Source organism: Vicugna pacos, chromosome 16 (assembly GCF_048564905.1).
Source record: "Vicugna pacos chromosome 16, VicPac4, whole genome shotgun sequence".
Lineage (NCBI taxonomy): Eukaryota > Metazoa > Chordata > Mammalia > Artiodactyla > Camelidae > Vicugna > Vicugna pacos.
The window spans coordinates 40659480-40681632 of NC_133002.1; the positions used below are offsets into that span (position 1 = coordinate 40659480).

At 34.4% G+C, this 22153-nt stretch overlaps 1 protein-coding gene across 6 annotated transcripts in view; it reads right to left on the reverse strand.

Annotated features, from left to right (window-relative positions):
• Positions 1-22153, reverse strand: part of NF1 (neurofibromin 1) — a 219296-nt gene that overhangs the window by 92398 nt on the left and 104745 nt on the right. For 3 of the 6 annotated variants that reach the window (XR_012059675.1, XM_072938962.1, XM_072938965.1), the window contains exons 26-34: positions 21695-21876; positions 21364-21575; positions 18544-18705; positions 18303-18406; positions 10316-10451; positions 6417-6479; positions 2507-2665; positions 1879-1976; positions 455-601 (exon numbers count right to left, since the gene is read on the reverse strand). Coding sequence is in view for 5 of the 6 variants with exons in the window: in XM_072938962.1 (XP_072795063.1) it covers positions 455-601; positions 1879-1976; positions 2507-2665; positions 6417-6479; positions 10316-10451; positions 18303-18406; positions 18544-18705; positions 21364-21575; positions 21695-21876 (1263 nt within the window). In the remaining variant the exon portion in view is untranslated. Of the gene's footprint in view, positions 1-454; positions 602-1878; positions 1977-2506; positions 2666-6416; positions 6480-9427; positions 9540-10315; positions 10452-18302; positions 18407-18543; positions 18706-21363; positions 21576-21694; positions 21877-22153 lie in introns of those variants that run through there. The other 3 variants (XM_072938963.1, XM_072938964.1, XM_072938966.1) reach the window with 2 other exon arrangements.

Sequence of the window (22153 nt, forward strand, 5' to 3'; positions counted from 1 at the left end):
ATATAAAACTTTATTTGCATATACATAAGAGTATCACAAATGGGATTACTATAGGCTTACAATAGAATCGCAATGTTTTCATTATAAAATTCCTAAAAATTAAGCTGTTCTTCAGATTCAGATGCCAATACTCATTTGATCTTCTAGTAAATTTAAACATCTCTATGTCTTGTTGCACACTAATGTTTGCAAACCAGAAAAAACCTAAAAACCTAATTTCTGATTTCTTAGTTTAACATAAAAAAAAGTCTGTAGCACCTATGTAAGCTTGTTACCACTTAATATGACAAGTTTTTGCCTATGTATTTTTAAAGAGAGTCTACATTTCTCTTTCCAAATCATAATTCTTATTTTAAAAAGACACAAAATAAAAAGTATTATTCATGACCAATAACTTTATTAATATAAAATTAAACTGAGAGTTTCCAATATCCCTGTGATTGGAAAGTCTTACCTGTTGCTGGAAAGATACTGGCCAATTTTCTCCTGATTGTTCCAGAGTAGACGATGTAAAGCAAGCACATTGCCATCACTGATGAAGGAAAGACTGTGATTTACTGCATCACTTGTAGGGCAATCAGATGCTATATCAAGAAAAAACCTTCAAAAATGCAAAGTTATCAGAATTTCAAAAGTCAGATATACTCATATATATGTCTGAATTAAATTTATATGAAGTAACTGTGAAATAACTGAGATTACAAATATGGAGGTTTAACCCACACATGTGACTATCATTAAACAAAACAAGAAGAGACAAGGAGAAAGTTGGTTTTCCATTTCTGATGTCTAGCTTCAGTTTCAGGGTAGGCTCTCAAGTCAGACAATAAATTCAGATGGATGAGACTTTGTAGAGAAGCCAGTACTTTACAGGTAAGGAAACGGAGGCCCAGACAAGACAAAAGACCTTCTCCAAAGTTATACAACTTGCCAGGTTGAAGCCAGGATCAAAACCTTTGTTCTTTTAACTTTCTGTGGGTAGTCAATCTACTTAGAATATAAATCCTAGGCTGACATTCACTTTCTTTCCACTATGGTTTGCAACCCAACAATGTATCTTTTAAACTCCAATTAGAAGTTGGTACAAACTATAATGAAAAATTGGAAGAGAGAGTTGTACAAGTACAGCTTAGACTGTGAGTCAGATCAGTTAGACTTATGAATCTACTGCTACATGAAAAGTAGAATTCTTGATGTTAACTTACATTTACAAAGAACTTTCTCATAATTTATCTCATTCGTTTCTCTAAAATCAACTCACAGGCAAACACGGTATTACACCTGCTTTATAAATAAACCAGCAACTCAAGACAGATAAAGAGAAGCAACTAGTTAGTTATGGGAACCTACCGAGCAGAACTCAAGTTTTCTAAAATCATACAACTTGAACAGTTTTCCAGTTACTCTTGAACAAAATCATATGCATTTGTATTACTTGGTTTAAAGAGTAAACTTTTAGTTTACGTACACTTTCAAATTAAAGTATCAAAAATATTCTAATGTCACAAATCTTGTGATTATACACTATTATGCGTTATCTGTACCATTTCAGTTTTAGTTTTTACTGAAAGAAGGCTTTTTCCTTCTTCCTCTCCTCCATATTGTAGCAAACTCAAATCCTTTATTTTAGTAGCTATGTCAAAAATCCCTCCTGGTTTTTAAATATGGAAATCACTACCAAATTACAAAGAGTATGGATTTACTTCATTAATGTTTTTTACAGTAAAATAAAGTAAGATTAATTATGTTCTTGTCCTAGAGATTAAAAAGAAAAAACCTAATAAGCAGGAGCTTCATGTAGACCAAATACATGGACTTAAGTGGAAGTGAAAATATCTGACTCAAACAGAGCAACTGGCTAAGTGGCAGGCTGCTTACCTTCGTGCTGCATCAAAGTTGCTTTTCACAAAATCATTAAAAGGCCGCATATGCTCTTCTTTTGTGAAAAGAACATGATTGGCAATACTCTGAAGTATCTAAACAATAAAACAAGGTTATAAAGGATCAGATTATAAAATCTACACCCTCATATATTCTTTTTAAAATATTAATTTTTTCATTGATATAATTTCTACTGGCAATGATTGCTCAGTCTATAAATACTAGGTGTTATTTCTATTCTTTTCCAAATATTAGTATTATTATTATATACACACACATACAGTTATACACATAAAATACACATTATTTAATATATTTTTAATTTAAAAAATCATAAAATATACATTTTGGTTTCCACTTCAGAATTTCCAGAATGATTACACAGAAAACTATCTTCTGAAGACATTTGCTAAAATATTTTCAAGTGATAATAAGGCCCATCAGGTATCAGTCTAATGAATTCCTTTGTAATATAAACAAATAAAAATAAAACAAGGCATGTAAGTGAAAACCAGAGGGCATTCCAAAAATAAATTCAAGAGTAAATAAGTACAGTGAATATGAAAAACTGAAAATTTATTGAAGAGAAATTTAAAATAGTTATATTATCAAAATAATTCTTCACCTTTGACATTAACTTCAAGCCCCTTTCGATTCTAGGTGGTGGCTTTTTATCTAAAATCCCTGCTTCATATGGTGAGACAATGGCAGGATTGATAAATCTGAGGAACATGGCACTTCCTACTGCACCGATGCTGTTCTGAGGGAAACGCTGGCTAACCACCTAAAAACAAGGAGTTGAGAATTGAGTATACGGTTTGAATTAAAACATGGAAATGGGAAGAAAAGAGCTTGAAGGTCAAACTTTGCACAAAGACCCTGAACAGACCAACCCTTGAGGACAATACATTTTTACTTTTTCCTACTCCCAAAACATCAGCAAATAAAGCTTATCCTCAATTCTTGCCCTCCAACCTTTAAAAGCATGATAAATGTATCTAAGAAAAAAGACGTCTCATGGATGAGTTGTGTAGAAGAGATCTGAAAAAAGGTCTTAATTTTATCATCATTGATTATACCTACATTTCAAAGATATGAGGGAAAAATGAGAAAACAGGACGTATGTGCAGAATTTCACACAGCTCTAGTTTTCTTCACAATGCCTCAATAAAGTAATATTTCCTCTCGTGAATTCACATGGCTCACTGACTCCATACTAACTCTGGAAAGAATAAGAATTATTTCATTCTATTTCCTCTAGTGCTTCATGTGGTATGCATTATAAATGTGTTCTTATTCACTGCCTGAAATCTCAAAATAATTTTCTATCATATCCGACAGAAAGTTAGTAAAAAAACTAGTTTAATAGAGGATAATTTTTTAAGCAGAAAAAATCTTTGTAAAAGTGGTAATGGGGGTGAGTTATGACTAATACATTCCCACCTTTGTTTATACTATGCAGCTGAGGAAGTTTGGTGGCACAGTACTTTGAGTGCTACTGCACGAAGAGCAACCTTACAATTCAGTAAGAGGAAACTGATGAAGGTGGCTACATACAGCAGCCTTAGTAGAATGTTAAAATCTAAATACTGTTTTAGAGTTATTTTTAACCAAAATACAGTTTTAGAAATAGAATTAAGAAAACTCAAGTGCTTTTACTATCTAGTATAGTGTTTAACCTTTTGGGGAGTAGGAACAGAAAAAAGAATGTTTACTGTTGCACAGACAAAATTCTTCATACAATTTTAGAATGTTCACAGACCACCATTGTGACTGTTTCTTTTAGAACTCACAAATTTTAATCTTAAAACATAAGAAACATTATCAACAAACCTATAAAATCTTAAAGCCCTTAAGGAGTGAGCAAGAAGGAAGGAGGTTAAAAATTGCTTTATATTTAATTGCAAATAGGTTGTTTTAAAGGAATAGCACATATTCAGTTTAATCCATTAATATCTTAAAGTGGTTTTGAAAGAGGTAAAAGTCAGAGTCTGGTTAAAGAACTGGTTAATTTATAAAATACTAACCTGCTGTCAAAGTATCTCAAAAAATGAATTACTCATACAAACTTGGAGAACTCTTAAAATGCATTTTTGAAGGTAGCTATTTACTGGTTTTCTTTAGGACAAAAAAGTTTTAAAGTGACTCACATTAATACCTGATTTATACTCAGTACTACTCAGTCTCAGAATTTAATGAACATCTGAGTGAATTATTTCTCAAAGGGAGAATACTATAAAACTTATGACAAGTACACCTTCACTATCTTCCACATTTTCAAAAACAATTCATGTCAAAACAAAATATCCACACTGCAGGAACACACATTGTTCCAAGTATCATATAATCACTGACAACAGTTTCAATATATTCTTGGAACTAAAACCTGATAAAATAATAATATCCATAAAAATGCTTTATAACAAGTTTTATGAGTCAATATATAAAAATACTACTTTTTCTTTCACCACTAATTAACATCAGTGTGATTTTACTTCATAATATACATACTCAAGTTGTTTTTTTCCTTTTTAACCTGTAAAAATCTAATTTGGATCCAAAAGACATTCTGCATAAAAGATCAAATTAAGGCCAGTCTGTATGCGGAAACCAGGTATCAGTCAAATGTCTCCTTCACTACCGACACCCCACTAAAAGCTGTATGTTACAAATAAATACATACATTGTACATCAGCAAGAGGATCACAACCCATATATCCTTAATTACCTAAGTTAGGCTGACAATTAACTTCTCAAAGGAGATCTAATTATACAGCATATATTTGAGTGTAATAAACAGAATTATTGTAATACAACTACATAGCTATATACCAGAAGCCAGAACCTTCTCTATATATTTTACATATTACAACTCATGGTACATACACCCCAAAAGAAAGTTAACTTGCTTTTAAAAGATCATTAGATTTTGTTACCCCAACAGCTCCATAAACCAGTATTTTAAATTTATAATGGCTATACTGCCATCAAACTTTGGAATGTATTCTAAAATATCTCAAATTACCAATTAGATTCCCTCCATTTCCACGAGAACCTCATATCACTTGTGCTGAGAAATACATTCCACAACTTCATGTTACCCAGAAACATTTTTTAAATCTGAAAATAACACTAGTAGAAAAAAATTTTTCAAGAAACAATTTTAGACATAATCTTAATAAATACAGCAATGTTATTAGGAAGGCTAGAAAACATGCTCTAGACAAACACAGAAAGCCTGAATTTTAATTTATGTGATACACTACACAACGGCATTAGTAAAACACTGAACAAGAATGTTAGAAACAGTAAATTAATTTCAACAGTGATGGTGTATATTAAGTTAAATCCACATATGCTGAGAATTAGAAGGCTGAAGCATTAGAAAGAAATGTTTTTATTAAGCAAGATGGCCATCCAATCCAATCCATTTGCTGACAGCTGAACAAATTTACTTAACATACCCAAAAAAGAATCTCCTGAATTGATATAAAAGCATATGTCTATAAATTTTAATTTAGTTTTGAATTTACAACCAAAATTTGTTATATGTGAAGCTCAGACAAGGAATGAAAGATGAAACCAGATGAATACTATATTCTAAATTTTACCTTTTAAAGTAAACTACCTACATGACTCCTAAAGGTTTTCTTTACATCCTTCTCTAAATTCATTTGGATTATATGTACAAAGGCAGTACTCAGCCTGATTCAAGATCAGTCATACTGAAAGATAATGGCAAATTTTAAATGAATGCATGTTAATATTTTGGACAAATTTCACTCACAGGAAAAAAATTATTATGACTACCATAATTTTCTTCCTTTTAAATTAGGGCAAGGTCATAAAAGTAGGTAGTATATTCATACCATGTTTACAAATAAGGTATTTCTCTATAAATATGGACTCACTGTTTTCCTTTATTTCAAAAGTACTATGTTCTCAGTCCCAATAGTTTAATGATGATTTTTTCTAAGGTAAAAGTGGTTTTGTTTCACCATTAGAATTTCACAAATATCTAAATTCTGGAGGAAACTGTCTAGATGAAAATATAAGAAGTAAAAAATTAAATTTAGCTACTTTTAAGTAAGATTTAGAAAGTGACACTTTCCTTCCATGTACTTCTAACAATTAAGAAAAACTTTCATCTCTAGGAAAAGAAATCACTCACATTACCTGCAAACAAGAAGCAAGAATGAAGAGAGTCAGCATTTCCTAAGGCCTTGAAATTAAGTTTCTTTTGCATTCATTTATAATTTTCAAAATAACAATAATAAAATTAAACCAGGGATATCCAATGCAACAAATGCCCCCAAAATGCCTTTGGGATAAATCAAACCAAAGGAACACAGAGAATGTTTCAATGTAACTTAATTCCAGGGTTAATTGAAATGAAAGCTATTTTGTGCCAGAATTAGTAGAATGATTTTACAGTGAAGGTCAAATAGGCTACAGTGAAGATGTTCTTAACAAACAGCAAAAGATTTTTGTTTTGCTTCGAAAGAAACAGCTAAAAAAAAGTTCTCCAAACTTACTGATTTTTTGTTTTCCTTTTTTTCTTTTACTGTAGCTTTATTCAGTAGGGAGTGGCAAGTTGCCTACAGGAACAGAGATGAGCACAAACAAGTCACAGCACCAACTACATACAGCAACAAAAACAATGTTGGCTTGTACATAAAATTACACCATCAAAATGTAACACAAATGGAATCAACAAAAAATTAGAAATCAACTGAATTTTGAGGGATGAATTTTATCTCTGGATTTTCATTTTTACTACATGTTTAAGCCAAAGCACTAAATAAATAGCAAGAAATGTTCAGACAATCATATCTACTATTTCTGGCTATAAATCACAGAAAAGTTCTCCTCAAGAGTATCTGAGGATATTTAATATTTACATTTTAGTTAATTCCTAGCTTTTGATAAATTTTATACAAAATGTTCATTATAAGTAGATGACACACTAAAAACACTGCTATTTGTCTCCACAATTTTTTCTTGATATATAGATTTATGTACACTTCTCTGTGTATCCTTCAATTGACTTAAAAGTTCTTTTTTTCATAGCTGGCATTTAATTCAGATCCTACTGATTAAAAAATGAACTTTAAATGGCTAAATATAATAGAAAAATACACTCTAGAGATTCTGAATTAAAAATTTCACTCTCTCTCTTTAAGAAAGATTACTCTTAAAATTTCACTTATCTTTCTGTTTGCAGGCTATTTCCTGAAAAGGTTCTAATCAGAGGAGGTTAAAAGCTCTGCAACATTTGGGGAAAGAATGTTATCAGCTCAACTAGAAACAAGCATTAATTAATATTAAAGTAAAGAAACTGCGGAGAAAATTATAGAATAAAACTGTAAGCCTGCTTAAAATCTTTCACAGATTTGACCATTTATCAGAATGTCTCAAAAAAAAAAAAAAATCCCCCCCTAAAGCTCAGAGACGTATTGGTTTCATCTCACAGAGCTCCTCCTAGGCCAAAGAGCTCTGTTAAAACTAAAAGACTTCTGACTGAACTAGACTAGGAACAACAATTATTTTTAAAATATTTTTAGAACAAACTAGAATTCTTAATCCACCATATATGGCATTTCATTCTAGGAATTCTGTGCATCCAGCACCATAGCCCATAACAATTTGGGACAGTTAGTTTGATATCTGTTCATCCATCCGTCCATTCATCCATCTGAGTAGTTACCATGCATCTACATGCTAGATACCATCTAGGCATTGGAAAACAGCAGTCAAACAGTAAGACACAGTTCCTTTTTCAAGGAGCTTTGATTCAAATTTTAGACTATATACAAAAGCACTCGTAACCCAATTTATCACAAAAATGCCATTTTATACACTTTTTTTCAATTATGGTATAAAACAATTATTTATAGCCTTAACATTTTTGTGTAAACTAATTTTGTTTGGAGGAGAAGATTTGCTGAGAAAAGATGACATTTATTTAGAGTCATAATATTTAGCTCTTTTCATAACTCTCTCACCACAGCTTAGGAGAATATCCATTCTGGGAATTATTTGCTCATTATTCCAAAACTATCAGGAGGAAAAGTGGAAACAAATTCTTGAGAAAATGCCTTAGTTATAAATCTAATACATGTTCACTGTAGTTGAACTATACAGGAATAGTTGGCTATTCCTATATAACTTTAATCCAGTCCACTAAGTAAGGAGGCATATAAAACAAAAGAGCCGGTTAAAGCACAATCTTAAAAAGGCTTAAGAGTCAAAATATTACTCAAGTAAAAAGAGCCAAAGCTCAGAGAAACCCATTAGCTAGCAATCTACTCACTTAGCTTTCAAATTTTCCCCGGTAGGTCCCAAAGCAGGAGCCATGTTTGCTAGAGGGGAAATAAACAATCAACTACCCTGCCAGCAGAACTTGAAAGTACAAAGGTCCCATTATGTTTCTGCCAAAGTCAAAAGGGCAAGGAAGAGCCAGAAGAGGGAATATGAACAAAAATAAAAGAACAAACTAAGGGGAAAACATTTGGAAGGGGACTTAATGAAAGACTATCTTGAGATCGAAGTTTTTTTTTTCCCTTTCTTTTTAAATTAGTAAATGTAAAATTCCCCATTATCAGTCACCTATTAAAAAACAAACCCTTATTTATAAATAACATTGGATACCTTTGCTCCATAGTATTCTACATTCCAATAATAAGTTTACCCAATACTCCAAAAAATGCACTAACATTTCAATAATATTCTTAAAGAGAATAATTGTATGTGAAATTTTAATATGATAATTCAGGTCTGTTGTAATATGGGATACTGTATTATGGAGTGTTTAAAAAAGCACAACACTTGGTGTTTAATAAGCTCTGTTTTCTGATTTATTTTCACTACTTCCCTCCCTTTCTAACTATGAAAGCGGGTAAGAATCTTGTTTACATGGGCAGGAGGAATAGGGTAATTTATTCCTTCATTAAATATTTCCGAAGTACTTACTAAGTGCCAAGCCCTGTTCCTTTTTCCTTATCAAATGGGACTCCAAGTTTGCTGATACAATTTTTTCTTTTAGGGTGACAACACATGAAGAGTTTCTACTAAAATCTACTAGACTATGCATGTAATCAGGTAGTCAGTACCCATTCACTTTTAAGCAGTTAAAATCAAAGCCACTGCCGCTTTAGAAATCCATTTGCTCTCTATTAGGCCACCCAAGAAGTTGACCCAGACTATTTCTAGTATGTGTTCACCATTTCTTGTCTACTTAGTTTTATAAACAGAAAGACTGAGTTAGATTTAAAGAGCTACCTGAATAATGCCCAAACTTAAGAAAAGATAATATTTACTGTTTTATATTTTATATTATAACTAAGCCACCCTCTAGTCTCAGATTTAACCAGCTGGAAAAATTATGTGGTGCTCTCCTAAGCTCCCTTGAGCTATTTTGAAAAGGCAGGAAAAGTCACGATAAATTAAGAGAGTTTTATTGCTAAGTACGCTTTACACGTATATGAAGAAAAGTTTTTTTTATAGATACAGCAGATACATCTTTATAAATAGCAATGGGGGAAAAATTCACACAGAGCAGCCTGAAACAGCATTTTAAAATGATGATTTCACTGATCTTGCTAACGTCTCTAAGCAACTGAAGCCCTGTGCTAAAAAACAAATGGCTGGGGATGACTCTGCAAAGAAAAAGACACAAAAGGCATTGGTTTTGGGAAATACATAAATTCTCTCCCCTATACCTACCCCTGTCCGAAACTCCAGACCAACTAATGTTTCCCCCAGAATCATAGTTTAAACAGGCTAACGTGGATTTGCATTTATCTCCCTTGGAATGATTCAATCATTTCTGAAACTGCATAAGCAATTTAAATACACAGTGGAAGCCATAAAAGAACACAGACCTAATTTCCTCACCAAGTAGGGGATGACTGTGGACATCTGAACTCAGAAGCATTACTTGCAGTGCTAGTGTTAGGAAGTCTAATAATTTGATGTGAATGATGATGCAATATATTTTATAAATAGCATCCTACATAAAATAAACATCAGTCTGTCCTGGGAAAACCTGACACAAACACATTATAGTTTAAAGAAGAAATCGGAATTACAGACCAAGCATTTCACAATGCAAAAAACAAAGAATAGACCTGCCTCATATGTGAAAGACTCTATGAGTAATTTAGGTAAAAACCACCATAAAAATTCCATAGTATATCTCACTTCAGCCACATCTATTACACCTAGTAGACTTGGTGCATTTTAAACTGGTTCCCAATGCAAGAAAAACTTACTGTTTTTAAAGTACCCCCTTAAAATACTTCAAACTGTCTTCTAAGCAATATTACTCAGTATTATCAACCATTCACTATCAGCAGCTAAATCCCTCTTTGGTAAAGCATTCTTTTAAATTTAGCTTTGGATTAATAAAGGTAACCTCTAAACTTAAGCATACCTGGTACAAACAGTGGCAAACGCTTCGTAGCTGAGGGGGGAATTCGGAGGAGGAACTGATGATGGCATGGAAGAACTTTTCAGTCATCTGAAGGAGGTTTCGCTGGTTTTCCTCAAGGCTCTCTGACTGTTCCAACCTACCAAAGTGGGGAAAAGAAAAGCAAAATCAATTAAACAAACAAACACAGTCTTCAAAAGAGACTCTTTAAGAGATATTCAGCCAAATGCAATGTTTGGACTTTGCAATGTTGGGATCCTGATTTGAACAAATCAACTGCAAAAAAAGGCAATTCTGGGAACTGTGTATAAAAATTCTTACCCCTCTATATTCTTACAATTTGAGTATACAATTTTTAACTTTTTGTCCATCTAGCAGGTAGAAAAGGGCATCTCACATTTTTAACTTTTATTTCCACGACTCTGGTAAAGTTAGACATGCTTTCAATATTTTGTGGCCATTGAGATTCCCCCTATTTCGAACTGCCTCTCATATCCAGTCCAATTTCTCTAACTGCTATGTGTCCCTCCTGCAAGTACCTAAAACTTGGTTTGTCTAAAATTAACTGAGTTTTCCTCCTACTTTTATGTCTTAGTCTGTGTTCCCCATGTTGTCAATGGCACCATCACTGCTTTAATCACGTCACTCAGGTGCCTCTGATGTCATCTGTGCCTGCAGTACTCCATTACTCTCCATATCCCATTAGTGTTGCTAATTCTTCTGTATGACCTCTACAGTCTTGGTGCTGCAATTAAAGGCAGATATTTGGAAGGCAGACTTACTAAGTTTAAGTTTCAACTCTACCACTATTGACTATTATGACCTTGGTCAAGATACTTAACTTCTCTGGGCATCAATTTGTTTCATCAATAATACAGGAATAATCATAATGCTGACTTTATGGGGTTTAAATTTTACCCATGGCTATCAAAATCCACAAAGCTTTACTTGAGCTTCCCAACTGCCATAATCAACTCTCAAAACACATCCACTATGAAAGTCACCACTTAACTACTTGTTGTATGTCTTATCTCCCCTACTAAACTGTAAGCTCCTTGAGGGATGTACTCATCTTTGTCCCCTTAAAAACTAGCACAGTACCTTACCAAAGCAGTTACTGAGTAAATACTCTCAATTTTTTAACTAGTCATTTTCTATTTCTATACTAATTTATATATCATGTAAAAGTTTGGGACACTCAAGCCATCACTCCAGATTCCATGCAGCTCATCACATGGTACCGCATATGGATATGGTAAGAGTTTGGAAATCAATGTAGACTATAGGCAGGAGAGATTTCATGGAATAGGTGAGTTTGAAAAGTGGGATAGAATTTCCACAGGCAAACAGAAGAGTATTTCAGAAGGATGAAGGCAGGATAAGTACTTAACTCAATCAAACAGACATTTAATCATGCATCTACTATTTGGCATCTTAATGCCAGGTGCTGAGGATTCAACAATTGGCCTTTAAACTTCTCAGAGAGGGGAAAAAAACATGTACACACTATGTAATGAGTACAATAATTCAAAGATATAAAAGACAAAATAGCAAACCAGAGAGAGACATGATTAATTCACATGCCTACTGGTTGCCAGGAAGCCAGAGGCAGAAAATGAACTTGGAATAAGTGAAATACTAAAAAGAGATTGGTCTAAATATAGGGACTTTCTGCAGGGATACCACTTAAGAAGCTGTAACAGTAATTCAGATCTGAGATATGGAGGGCATAGAGCTTTGTGGTATGAAAGAAAAGATTAACAATTTATTTAACAGGGCTAGCGGAGATTCCTAGAAACCATGACAGTTCTTTGGAAACTTTTTCTTAATGGGTTAACATAGCAGCAGGTATGTTGCAGTCTATTTCAGGTGTCCCTCTAACATATCCAGGTCTTAGGTTTTTTGAAATGGTAATAAACAAAATCGAAAAATCTCTGGCCAGGCTCACCAAGAAGAAAAGCGAGAGGACCCAAATAAACAAAGTAAGAAATAAAAGAGGAGAAATAACAACCGATACCGCAGAAAAACAAAAAACTGTAAGAGAATACTATGAACAATTACATGCCAACAAATCAACCTAGAAGAAATGGACAGGTTTCTAGAAACATACAGCCCACCAAAACTGAATCAAGAAGAAATAAATAATTTGAACAGACCAATCACTAGAAGTGAAATAGAATCCATAATAATAATAATAAAAAAATTCTCCTTGGAAACAAAAGTCCAGGACCAGAAGGCTTCACAGGGGAAGTCTACCAAACACACCCAAGAAGAACTTACACAAATCCTCCAAAACTCTTCAAAAAGATTGAGGAGAAGGGAATACTCCCAAAGTCATTCTATGAAGCCACCATCACCCTGATACCAAAACCAGACAAAGACACTACCAAAAAAGAAAATTACAAGCCAATGTCTTTGATGAATATAGATGTAAATATTCTCAACAAAATATTAGCAAACCAAATCAAATCTAACAACACATAAAAAAGATCATATACCCCATGATCAAGTTGGATTCATTCCAGGGTCACAAGGATTGTTCAATATACACAAATCAATCAATGTGATAACACCACATCAACAAAAGAAACAACAAAAACGATATGATCATTTCAATAGATGCAGAAAAAGCATCTGATAAAATTCAACATCCATTCATGATAAAAAACTCTAACCAAAGTGGGGGTCGAGGGCACATATCTCAACATAATAAAAGCTCTTTATGACAAATCCACATCTAACATAGTAGTCAATGGGGAAGAGTCGAAAGCCTTCCTGCTAAAATCTGGAACAAGACAATGATGCCCACTCCCACCACTTCTATTCAACATAGTATTGGAAGTCCTAGCCACAGCAATCAGACAAAAAAAAAAAGAAAAAAGAAAAAGAAAAAGAAAAAGAAATAAAAGGTATCCAAATTGGAAGGGAAGAGGTAAAATTGTTATTATATGCAGATCACATGATACTATATATAGAAATCCCTAAAGACTCCACATAAAAACTACTAGAACTGATCAACAAATTCAGCAAGGTAGCAGGAAACAAGACTAACATACAGAAATCTGTTGAATTTCTTTACACTAACAATGAAATATCAGAAAGGGAAACTAAAAAACAATCCTTTTTAAAATCACATCAAGAAAAAAAAAAACTTAGGAATAAACCTGACCAAGGAAGTAAAAGACCTGTATGCTGAGAACCATAAAACATTGATAAAGGAAACTGAAGATGATTTAAAGAAGTGGAAAGATAGCCCATGTCCTTGGATTAGAAGAATTAATATTGTTAAAATGGACATACTACCCAAAGCCATCTACAGATTTAACGTGATCCCTATCCAATTACTCATGACATTTTTCACAAAACTAGAACAATAATCCTGAAATTTACACGGAACCATAAAAGACCCAGAGTGGCCAAAGCAATCCTGAGGAATAAGAGCAAAGCTTGAGGCATAACCTTCCCAGACTTCAGACAATACTATAAAGCTACAGTAATCAAAACATTGTGGGTACTGGCACAAAAGCAAACATATGGATCAAAGCAACACAACAGAGAGCCAGAAATAAACCCACACACCTACGGTCAATTAATCTCTGACAAAGGAGGCAAGGATATACAATAGAGAAAAGACAGTCTCTTCAGGAAGTAGTGTTAGGAAAGCTGGACAGTCACATGTAAATCAATGAAATTAGAATGCTCCCTCAAACTCTACACAAAAATAAACTCAAAATAGCTTAGAGAGTTACATATAAGACACGACACCATAAAACTCTTAGAAGAGAACACAGGCAAAACATTTTCTGACATATATTGTAACATTTTCTTAAGTCAGTCCCCCAAGGCAACAGAAATAAAAGCAAAAATAAACAAATGGGAACTAATTAAACTTATAAGCTTTTGCACAGCAAAGGAAACTATAAACAAATATATATATCTCACATATCCATTGTGTGGATACTACTCAGCCATAAAAAAGAATGAAATAATGCCATCTGCAGCAACATGGATGGACCTATAGATTACTGTACTAAATGAAGTAAGTCAGACAGAGAAAGACAAGTATCATATGATATAACTTATTTGCAGAGGTTAAAATATGATATAAATGAAATTATTTCAAAACAGAAACAGACTCACAGACATAGAAAACAATCTTATGGTTACCAAAAGGGAAAGGGGGTGAGGGAGGGAAATATTAGAAGTTTGGGATTAGCAGATACAAACTACTACATATAAAATAAGTAACAAGGTCCTATTGTATAATACAGGAATTACACTCAGTATCGTGTATTAAATCACAATGGAAAATAATATGAAAAAGAATTTTCTGTATACCAGAAACTAACATGAACTTATAAATCAATTATACTTCAGTAAAAAAATTAAAATGAAAAAACCATAAAACATCTAACTCTCTAGCTTCCCACATGCCAATGACAACTTGTTGGCCATTCCACTAATGCTGATCTATTATGAAGCTTTGTGTTCAACTATTTAAGTGTCTGTGTATATAAAATGTTTCCCTCTGATTTTCAAAGAATCAGTTTTTGGTTTTTAATCATATTATCCTCTTGTCTTTCACTTCATTGATTTCTAATCTAATTTTTATTTCCTTCCTTCTGCTAGCTTTAGGTTTATATTGAACTTTCCCTAGTTTTCTAAGGTAAAAGCTTAGGCCATTCACTTTAGATCTTTCCTCTTTTCTAACATATGCATTTAATGCTGTAAGCACTGCATTTCACTACATTCCACACATTTTGATAAGATGTATTTTCATTCGCACTTAGTTTTTCTTTTCTTTGTATTTCAGTTTTGGAAACTTCTATCTTTAAGCTTATTAATTCTTTACTCAGTTGTGTCCAGTCTACTGACAAACTCATCCGAAGACATTTTTCCTTTCTGTTACAATGTTTTTGATTTCTAGCATTCCCTTCTGATTCTTTTTTAGTTTCCATGTCTCTGTTTAAACTACCCACTTGTTCTTGCATGTTGTCCACTTTTTTTCCATTAGAACCCTTAATATACTAATAAAAGTTATTTTAAGTTTCTAGTCTGAAATCTCTCATACCTAAGTCTCGTTCTGGTGCTTGCTTTGTCTCTTTAGACTGTGATTTTTCTTGCTCTTCAGCATGCTTAGTAATTTTTTGTTAATACACCCAAGATATATTGGGTATCAGGAACAGAAATAAACCAATCTTTAGTGTAAGGTTTTATGTTAACCTGGCTAGGACTGAAGTTGTGTTTGATGCTTGCTGTAGTTGTAGGTGTCAATTTCCTCCAGTGTCCTTGTTTTTGTCTACCTAATTGTCTGGGTTTCCCAAGCAATTTCCTCTTAAATAAAGTCTCTGTGCTGAAGCTCTCTATTGTAACCCACTGTTAATACATTGGAGTCCTGTTGGTGTGTAAGTAGCAAGGTACTGGGGAAGGGAAGCAGTCTATAATCTTACACTTATATCTCTATTGTTTTATTGGGCCAGAATCCCTGGGCTGTGACCTTCAGAAGAATTTCTTAGCCTTCTTCCTCCCCTTATGTGAGTCAAGAAAGCTAGAGAAGGCTGAAGCTGGGTAACTGCCCACCCTCCAGGTCGGATAAGGCTCTGGTAGCTTCCCTTGACAGCAGGCCTTTGTAAGGGAGAAAAGAACACTATGGGCATATTCCAAAATGGTTACTTTTCCCCTTCCCCTGCCCAGAGCACAAGGGGATTTTTTTCTCCCATCTTCACCATGAGAACCTGGCAGGGGCTCTAGAATTCAAACTGACAAAAGTGTGGGGGTCCCTCTGACACAAGGTCCTCAAAAGTTTGAATTCTCAAGCTAATCCATACTCAACTTCCAGCAATTCATCAATTACAGTTTAAGTGTACCTACCAGTTACTGACTCCAACAGCAGCTTCTCCCAGTAAGCTGGGATTCTCTGCATTTGCCTGTGTCTCCAGTTTTCTCTTTTTGGGGGGAGGGGGGGCAGGGGGTAGTGGGGGGGGTTGCCCTTCAATTCTCTGATGAATCTAAGACAAACTGCTGATTTTGTTTTCAGCTTTTCTTGTGAATGTGGGAGTGTCAACTTTCAAGCTCTTTACGTATGAGAGAAGACCTGTTTGATTTCAAGTAACCTAAATATAGGATGTTTGTCACCTAGCTCTCCTCTGTGCATCAGAGCCCTTAGTGCAGTAGATTTCTTACAGGCAGTTAATTCACACTCTCACTAAGTAATTTTTTTACCTTTAGAAAGTGAAATTGCTTAATGGTGACATAAAACAAGATGGCATTAAAAGAATACTGCTTTTAAGTTTTAAACTACAACTATTTATTTTAATAGTAATCAGTTAATTTAGTGCCAGAGTTCTGATTAGATGTTACAGTTGATACTTCAGCATAAGCAGAGCCCAAAATATCAACTGATATGAAGCTGCCAAATAAAATTATTTAGGAAGAGCAACCATCAAGAAGTTCTGAACTTGAAAATAAAAAATAAGACAACGTTAAAGTCCTAACTGAAAGACAAGAGACGTGGCTTGGAAAAAAACAAGCATAACATAATTGTTTAAAATTTCATTCAACAAATATTTATGAAATGATAACTATATTGCAGATACCATTCTAAATACTCACAGAAGGATATAAAGATGTATAAAATGTAAAAGAGCCAACAGTCTAGAGGGGGAGATAAATTCATAAACTACAGCATCACAATTAAACATTACAGTGATGATGCTGAGCACAGAATACTTCTTTGCTCATGTGTAGTATGTGTATATGGACGGAATCAGGGTTGGGCAGAAAGTTTCATGGAGATGGTAGTTTTTAAACTGCACCTTGCATCACACCTAGGCCTCTTTCTCTTCCAAGTCACTTCTCATTATAGGAGAAAGAGTGAAACAGATTTTTAAAAAACAGAGTCAAGCATGCTCAGTTCAGTGCCATCCTCCTCATTCTAGATACATCGGCCTGTAGAAAAGACACATTCTGATCTGCTCTCCACTTGTGTGAGGAAAGGCTTGGCAGCCCCCATGACAGAAGCCTGTAGTTATCTAGCCACGCAAGGGGTGGGGTAGATGATTATAATTTAAGGTGAAATATTAGCAAGTCTATATGCCCACAGGATCTAAAGCCCATTCTCTCTGATCATTTTGATCAGAAATAAAGGTGATAGTTGATTCCTGGGTACTTTCTTCCCATCTCTCCTCCCTCTGCCCTTTTGGTTTTGAACTTGGGCAGGGAAAAGGAATTACTTATTAGGCAACTCCAATCCAAACAAATCCCATGTGTCAAGCCACTTTAAAAATGTATAACATGTGCATATTTCACTGGAGCTAAAGTATAGTGATCACATGAAAGAATGACAAGAGGTGATGGTGGATTATAGTCAGATGACACTGTATTTTTTCTTGTAGTCAATGGGGAACAACTGATGGTTTCTAAGAAAGAAAGTAACAAAAAGACCTAGGTTTCAGAATAATTCCTACTGAAAGTGACCTGCAAATAACAAGATAATGCTGGGACAATAATTAGAAAGTTACTGGAAAAGTCAATGGGATTGATATGGTATTGGCTACATAAATTATGACATTGCCGAACCATGAAATATTATGCAGCAGTGAAAAAGACTGAGATTCATCTTTCTATACTGACAAAGAAAGGTCTAAGACACAGGGTTATGTCAAAAAAATCAAGTTGCAAAACCAAGTATGCAATATGTTACCATTTATATTAAGTGCTCACATTATAATATACACTAGAAATATGTATATGCAAATAACACAGAAAAAGGACAGAACAGCCCAACTAGTAAAAGCACCATGTCTCTAGACGTGACAGTCAAAGACATCTTTTATGTTATTTGTAATTTCCTTTACGAAAAATGTATTTGTGTGTAACTTTTATAATTAAAGACTAATTTTAAGAATCAAGGAGAGAAATTATGAGGGCCTTGCCTCATGCACTGATAGTGAAAAAATGGACAGCAGTTGCAGATGACAGGATGACAAACCTGGTAGGATCCACTTCAAAGCTAACATGTTGCCAATCAGAAGATGTGATCACAATGCGTAATAAAGGATCCAGGAGTTTTTGTAGGTAGGTAGCACCATATACCTACAGAAATACACAAGTAGGAATTTATTATGCCTGCCCCAAATATCCTGCACTAAAGAAGATATTTTATTGTACATTCTGTACACAGTCACTGTTTGGCATACCTCCATGCACAAAAAATGATAAATGATACAAACCTTGAAACAGAAGGTCATTATTTTACTGGCTAAGCTGTTGCCTCGGAAAAGAGTCTGCATAGAGTCTGCCAATTCTACTTCCTTAGAAAACATGTTCCAGAGCAGTTGGTAGAGTAAATGCCGAGAGTCAAACAGAGTCACTAGAACTCGAGCTAGTTCATCCTGAGAACAAAACAAGATTGTTAGTGTGAACAACCCCATTTTTCCTTAAGCAGGAAACTGAAAGGCAAATCCAAAGGCAAATCTGCAGAATCAAGGTATGTGGTAACTGATTAAGTTTTCCCCTGGAATTTATCTGTAGACACTTGTCTACGATAGATGACTATTTCTGTGTATCTATAGTAGCTACTAATTCTGAGGATTAAATGAAAAAAAGTAAAAGAGGCAAGGCGTTATCAGAAGACAGAAAAAAAAATTGACAATTCAGCTCAAATTATGTGACAAAATGAAAGAAAGAAGAAATAGAAGATGATGGCAAAGAATTTGATACGCACAAATAATTTTCTTAGAAATTCAGTGAGATGGAATAAGACTCGGTGACCATAACAGATCTACTCTCTCCTCATAAGGTCAGGGAAACTTGGCGAACACTGAACACGGGCTAGGCAAGAAACAGCAAAAATGGAAAAACTACAGGATTTGCAGGAAGTCAGGAAAAAAGACTCGAGTTGTGCATTTACAACCAAGAGATCAGCAAGATGAACGTACAAAGTGGGGGTGGGTGGATAATTACCATCTAGTACCTAAATGACAACCCTCGTAATTCCCCACAAGAAAGTATTTTTTGGTACACTCAAAAAAAAATGAATGTGAGAGTAAATCATTATTTAACCACACATGTTGGGAAGAGGTTTAGTGAGAATGGGGGCAGCCATAAAAAGATGCCCTGAACCTCAATCAGAGACAACAAAGTCAGGGTCAGGTCCACAGCTCCTCTAGTTCTTGCTTGGTCCCAGGATGATTATAATCTGTTATTTAAGTAAAGGAGAAAATTTAACAATCCTAACCACAGATACTCTAGAAACCAAAGATCCAAAATTCTGCTGCATTCCTTATAGTTATATATAATACATAATTGACTAGATATAAAAAGTCTATCCTCTATTTTAAAGCCAAGTATAATTACAAGAGATAATTCAGATACAAAATAATACTATTTTTAGACTGCTGTGCTAAATGTTTTTTCCACTCTAATCCCTTCCCTGCAAAATTCGGAAAACTTAAAGCACCAGAATTTAAAACTTATAAAATAGAACTGTTTTAAAGTTATCTTGTATTTTGTTCTCCTTCAGATATAGCTCTAATGGATGTACCCTAATGTAAAACTCTTTCTCAAAGAAAGTCATTTAATATGAAACTCCTAAGAAATGATTTACTGAAAGAAAAAAATGATGGAAGTTTCTTGAACTAAATTGATGCTTTATTAAAAAATACTGATAATTTTTAGTGCTGACTAATCACAGGCAGGTGCTAAAAGGTAATTCACAATATCCATTTTCAAAACATAGGAAGATTTGTGAACCAACGTTAAGCTTTAACAATAATTTCCTTTTTCTAATTCCTTGGCTACAAGCAAGATTCCATCTTCATTAATTAAGCAATTGTTTTCTGAGTCCTTGTTATATGCCAGGCTCCACTCCAGGACCTGGAACTACAGCAGTAAACAAGACAAACACAGTCTCTGCTCTCACGTAGCTCACAATGTGGTGGAAGGAGAACAGCAATTAAACGAACAAGACAATTTCACACAGTAAATAAATGCTACAAAAATACAATAAGGAATGCGACAGAATGACCTGGGGACACGGTTTTGATTGTGTGGACAGAGAAGATCTCACTAAGAAAGTGACTTCTGATCTGAAACTTGAATAACAAGAGATCAGGGAAGAAGCATTCCAGGCAGCAGCAGCAGCAAAAAGCGTAGAAATAAGCCTAACGTGTTTGATGGCTAGTGTGGTTTAAGTTTGTTGAACAAGAAAGAAAATGGCATAAAATGATGTCAGAGATAAGGCAGGGCCCAGGGTGGGTAAAGCCATGTAGACCAGGATAGAGAGCTTGAGTCTCACTTTAAGTATGAGGAATAAGAGCCACAGCTTTTAAGCAGAAGCACATCTACAGGAAACAACTAGATTACCTTATCAGATACAATTTACTAAACTGAAATCACTTTGGGTACAGTATAAAATCAACAGCTTTTATTTTATTTTAAAACATGGAAAAGGACAGCCCTTGTCAAACGTTCAGCATATGTTGTCAAGAATGATACGGTCTTGGGAATTTTTTTTATTAAGGGATGCCAAAAAGCCATTATTATGTCTTCGGTATTTAAAATAAGCAGTGTTATAATTTCAAGTTCAAATAGGAGTAAGTAAAATTTTTTTAATTGTACAATTCACTACAGGAAAAAAAGAGTTGTGAACTACAGGTAGTGAACAGGCACAAGCCCTGAATTCTAGTTCTATCATTACTAACAACTAATTATGAGATTTAACCCTAATTATCTCACTTAAAATATGAAGACATTAGACCAGATCAGTGGTTTTAATTTTCTTTTGATGAGTGTTCAAGTGGAATTTTTCAGTGGGGCAGGTAAGGAGTTTGACTTTTAAATATGAGAAATAAGATCCTCATACTTAAGAAATCTGGTGAGGACTAGAAGCACCAATCACTTTCCGTAGCTGAAAACCACTCATATTATCTGAAGTTCCTTCCAGCTATAAAAGTTTTAACAATTAATTCAATAAACATTCATTGAATGAATGAATTTTGAAGCATCTGCTATGTGCCAGGCACTGTTCTTCTCTTACTCAATGAACTTACCCACTGAGAACAAGGGACCACATTGGCTAGAGCCATAGCTATAGGGAGCTCTCCCTGATCACCCATCATCGTGACCAACTCCACCAGTCTCTCAAAACGATCTGCCAACACCGTCTCTGCAAGTGTGTCAAATTCTGTGCCTTGTTGGAGGATTTTTGTCAGCACTTCCATAAACGTAGCTCTTGTCTGCAGATCTTTGTGATAACCTAAACCTGATATGGACAGATAGATGCAAATTTACTAACACAGTCCTGAAGTAATTTCACTTGTCTTACATGCCAATTCTCCAGGTTCTAAATTTCTTCTATATGAAGGTTTCATTTTATCTCACCTATGGAGTGCATGAGGCCACTGTCCACGTTAGCATTGAGCAAGTTTGACATTGCCAGGACTGTACAGTGCCTCAGTGATGCCAGCCTCCGAGACATGCCACGTTTCCTGCCACCTGTTTGTGCGTTTTCATCTTCAACTTCACTACAGTCATTCAAAAGGTTCATAAACAATGTGAAATACCTGAAAAATAAAAAGACTAACCCTTATCCAGTAAAAGCTACACCAACCAAAAAGCTAATCAGACATTCTGAAATCATCATATACGCATCACATGAGTGGCCCTGGGTATCTGCTTCTCTCCAGTCTTTGCGTAATCAGCCCATGTGGCTCATTGTGAGGTGCCCTGTGTTGAGTAAGATTTTATCCTGACAAAGCCCAGTACATACTTCATAACAAAAGAAACAAATAGATGCATTGATTTCCTGGTAAATGCATCACTTTTAATGTTTAGAATATA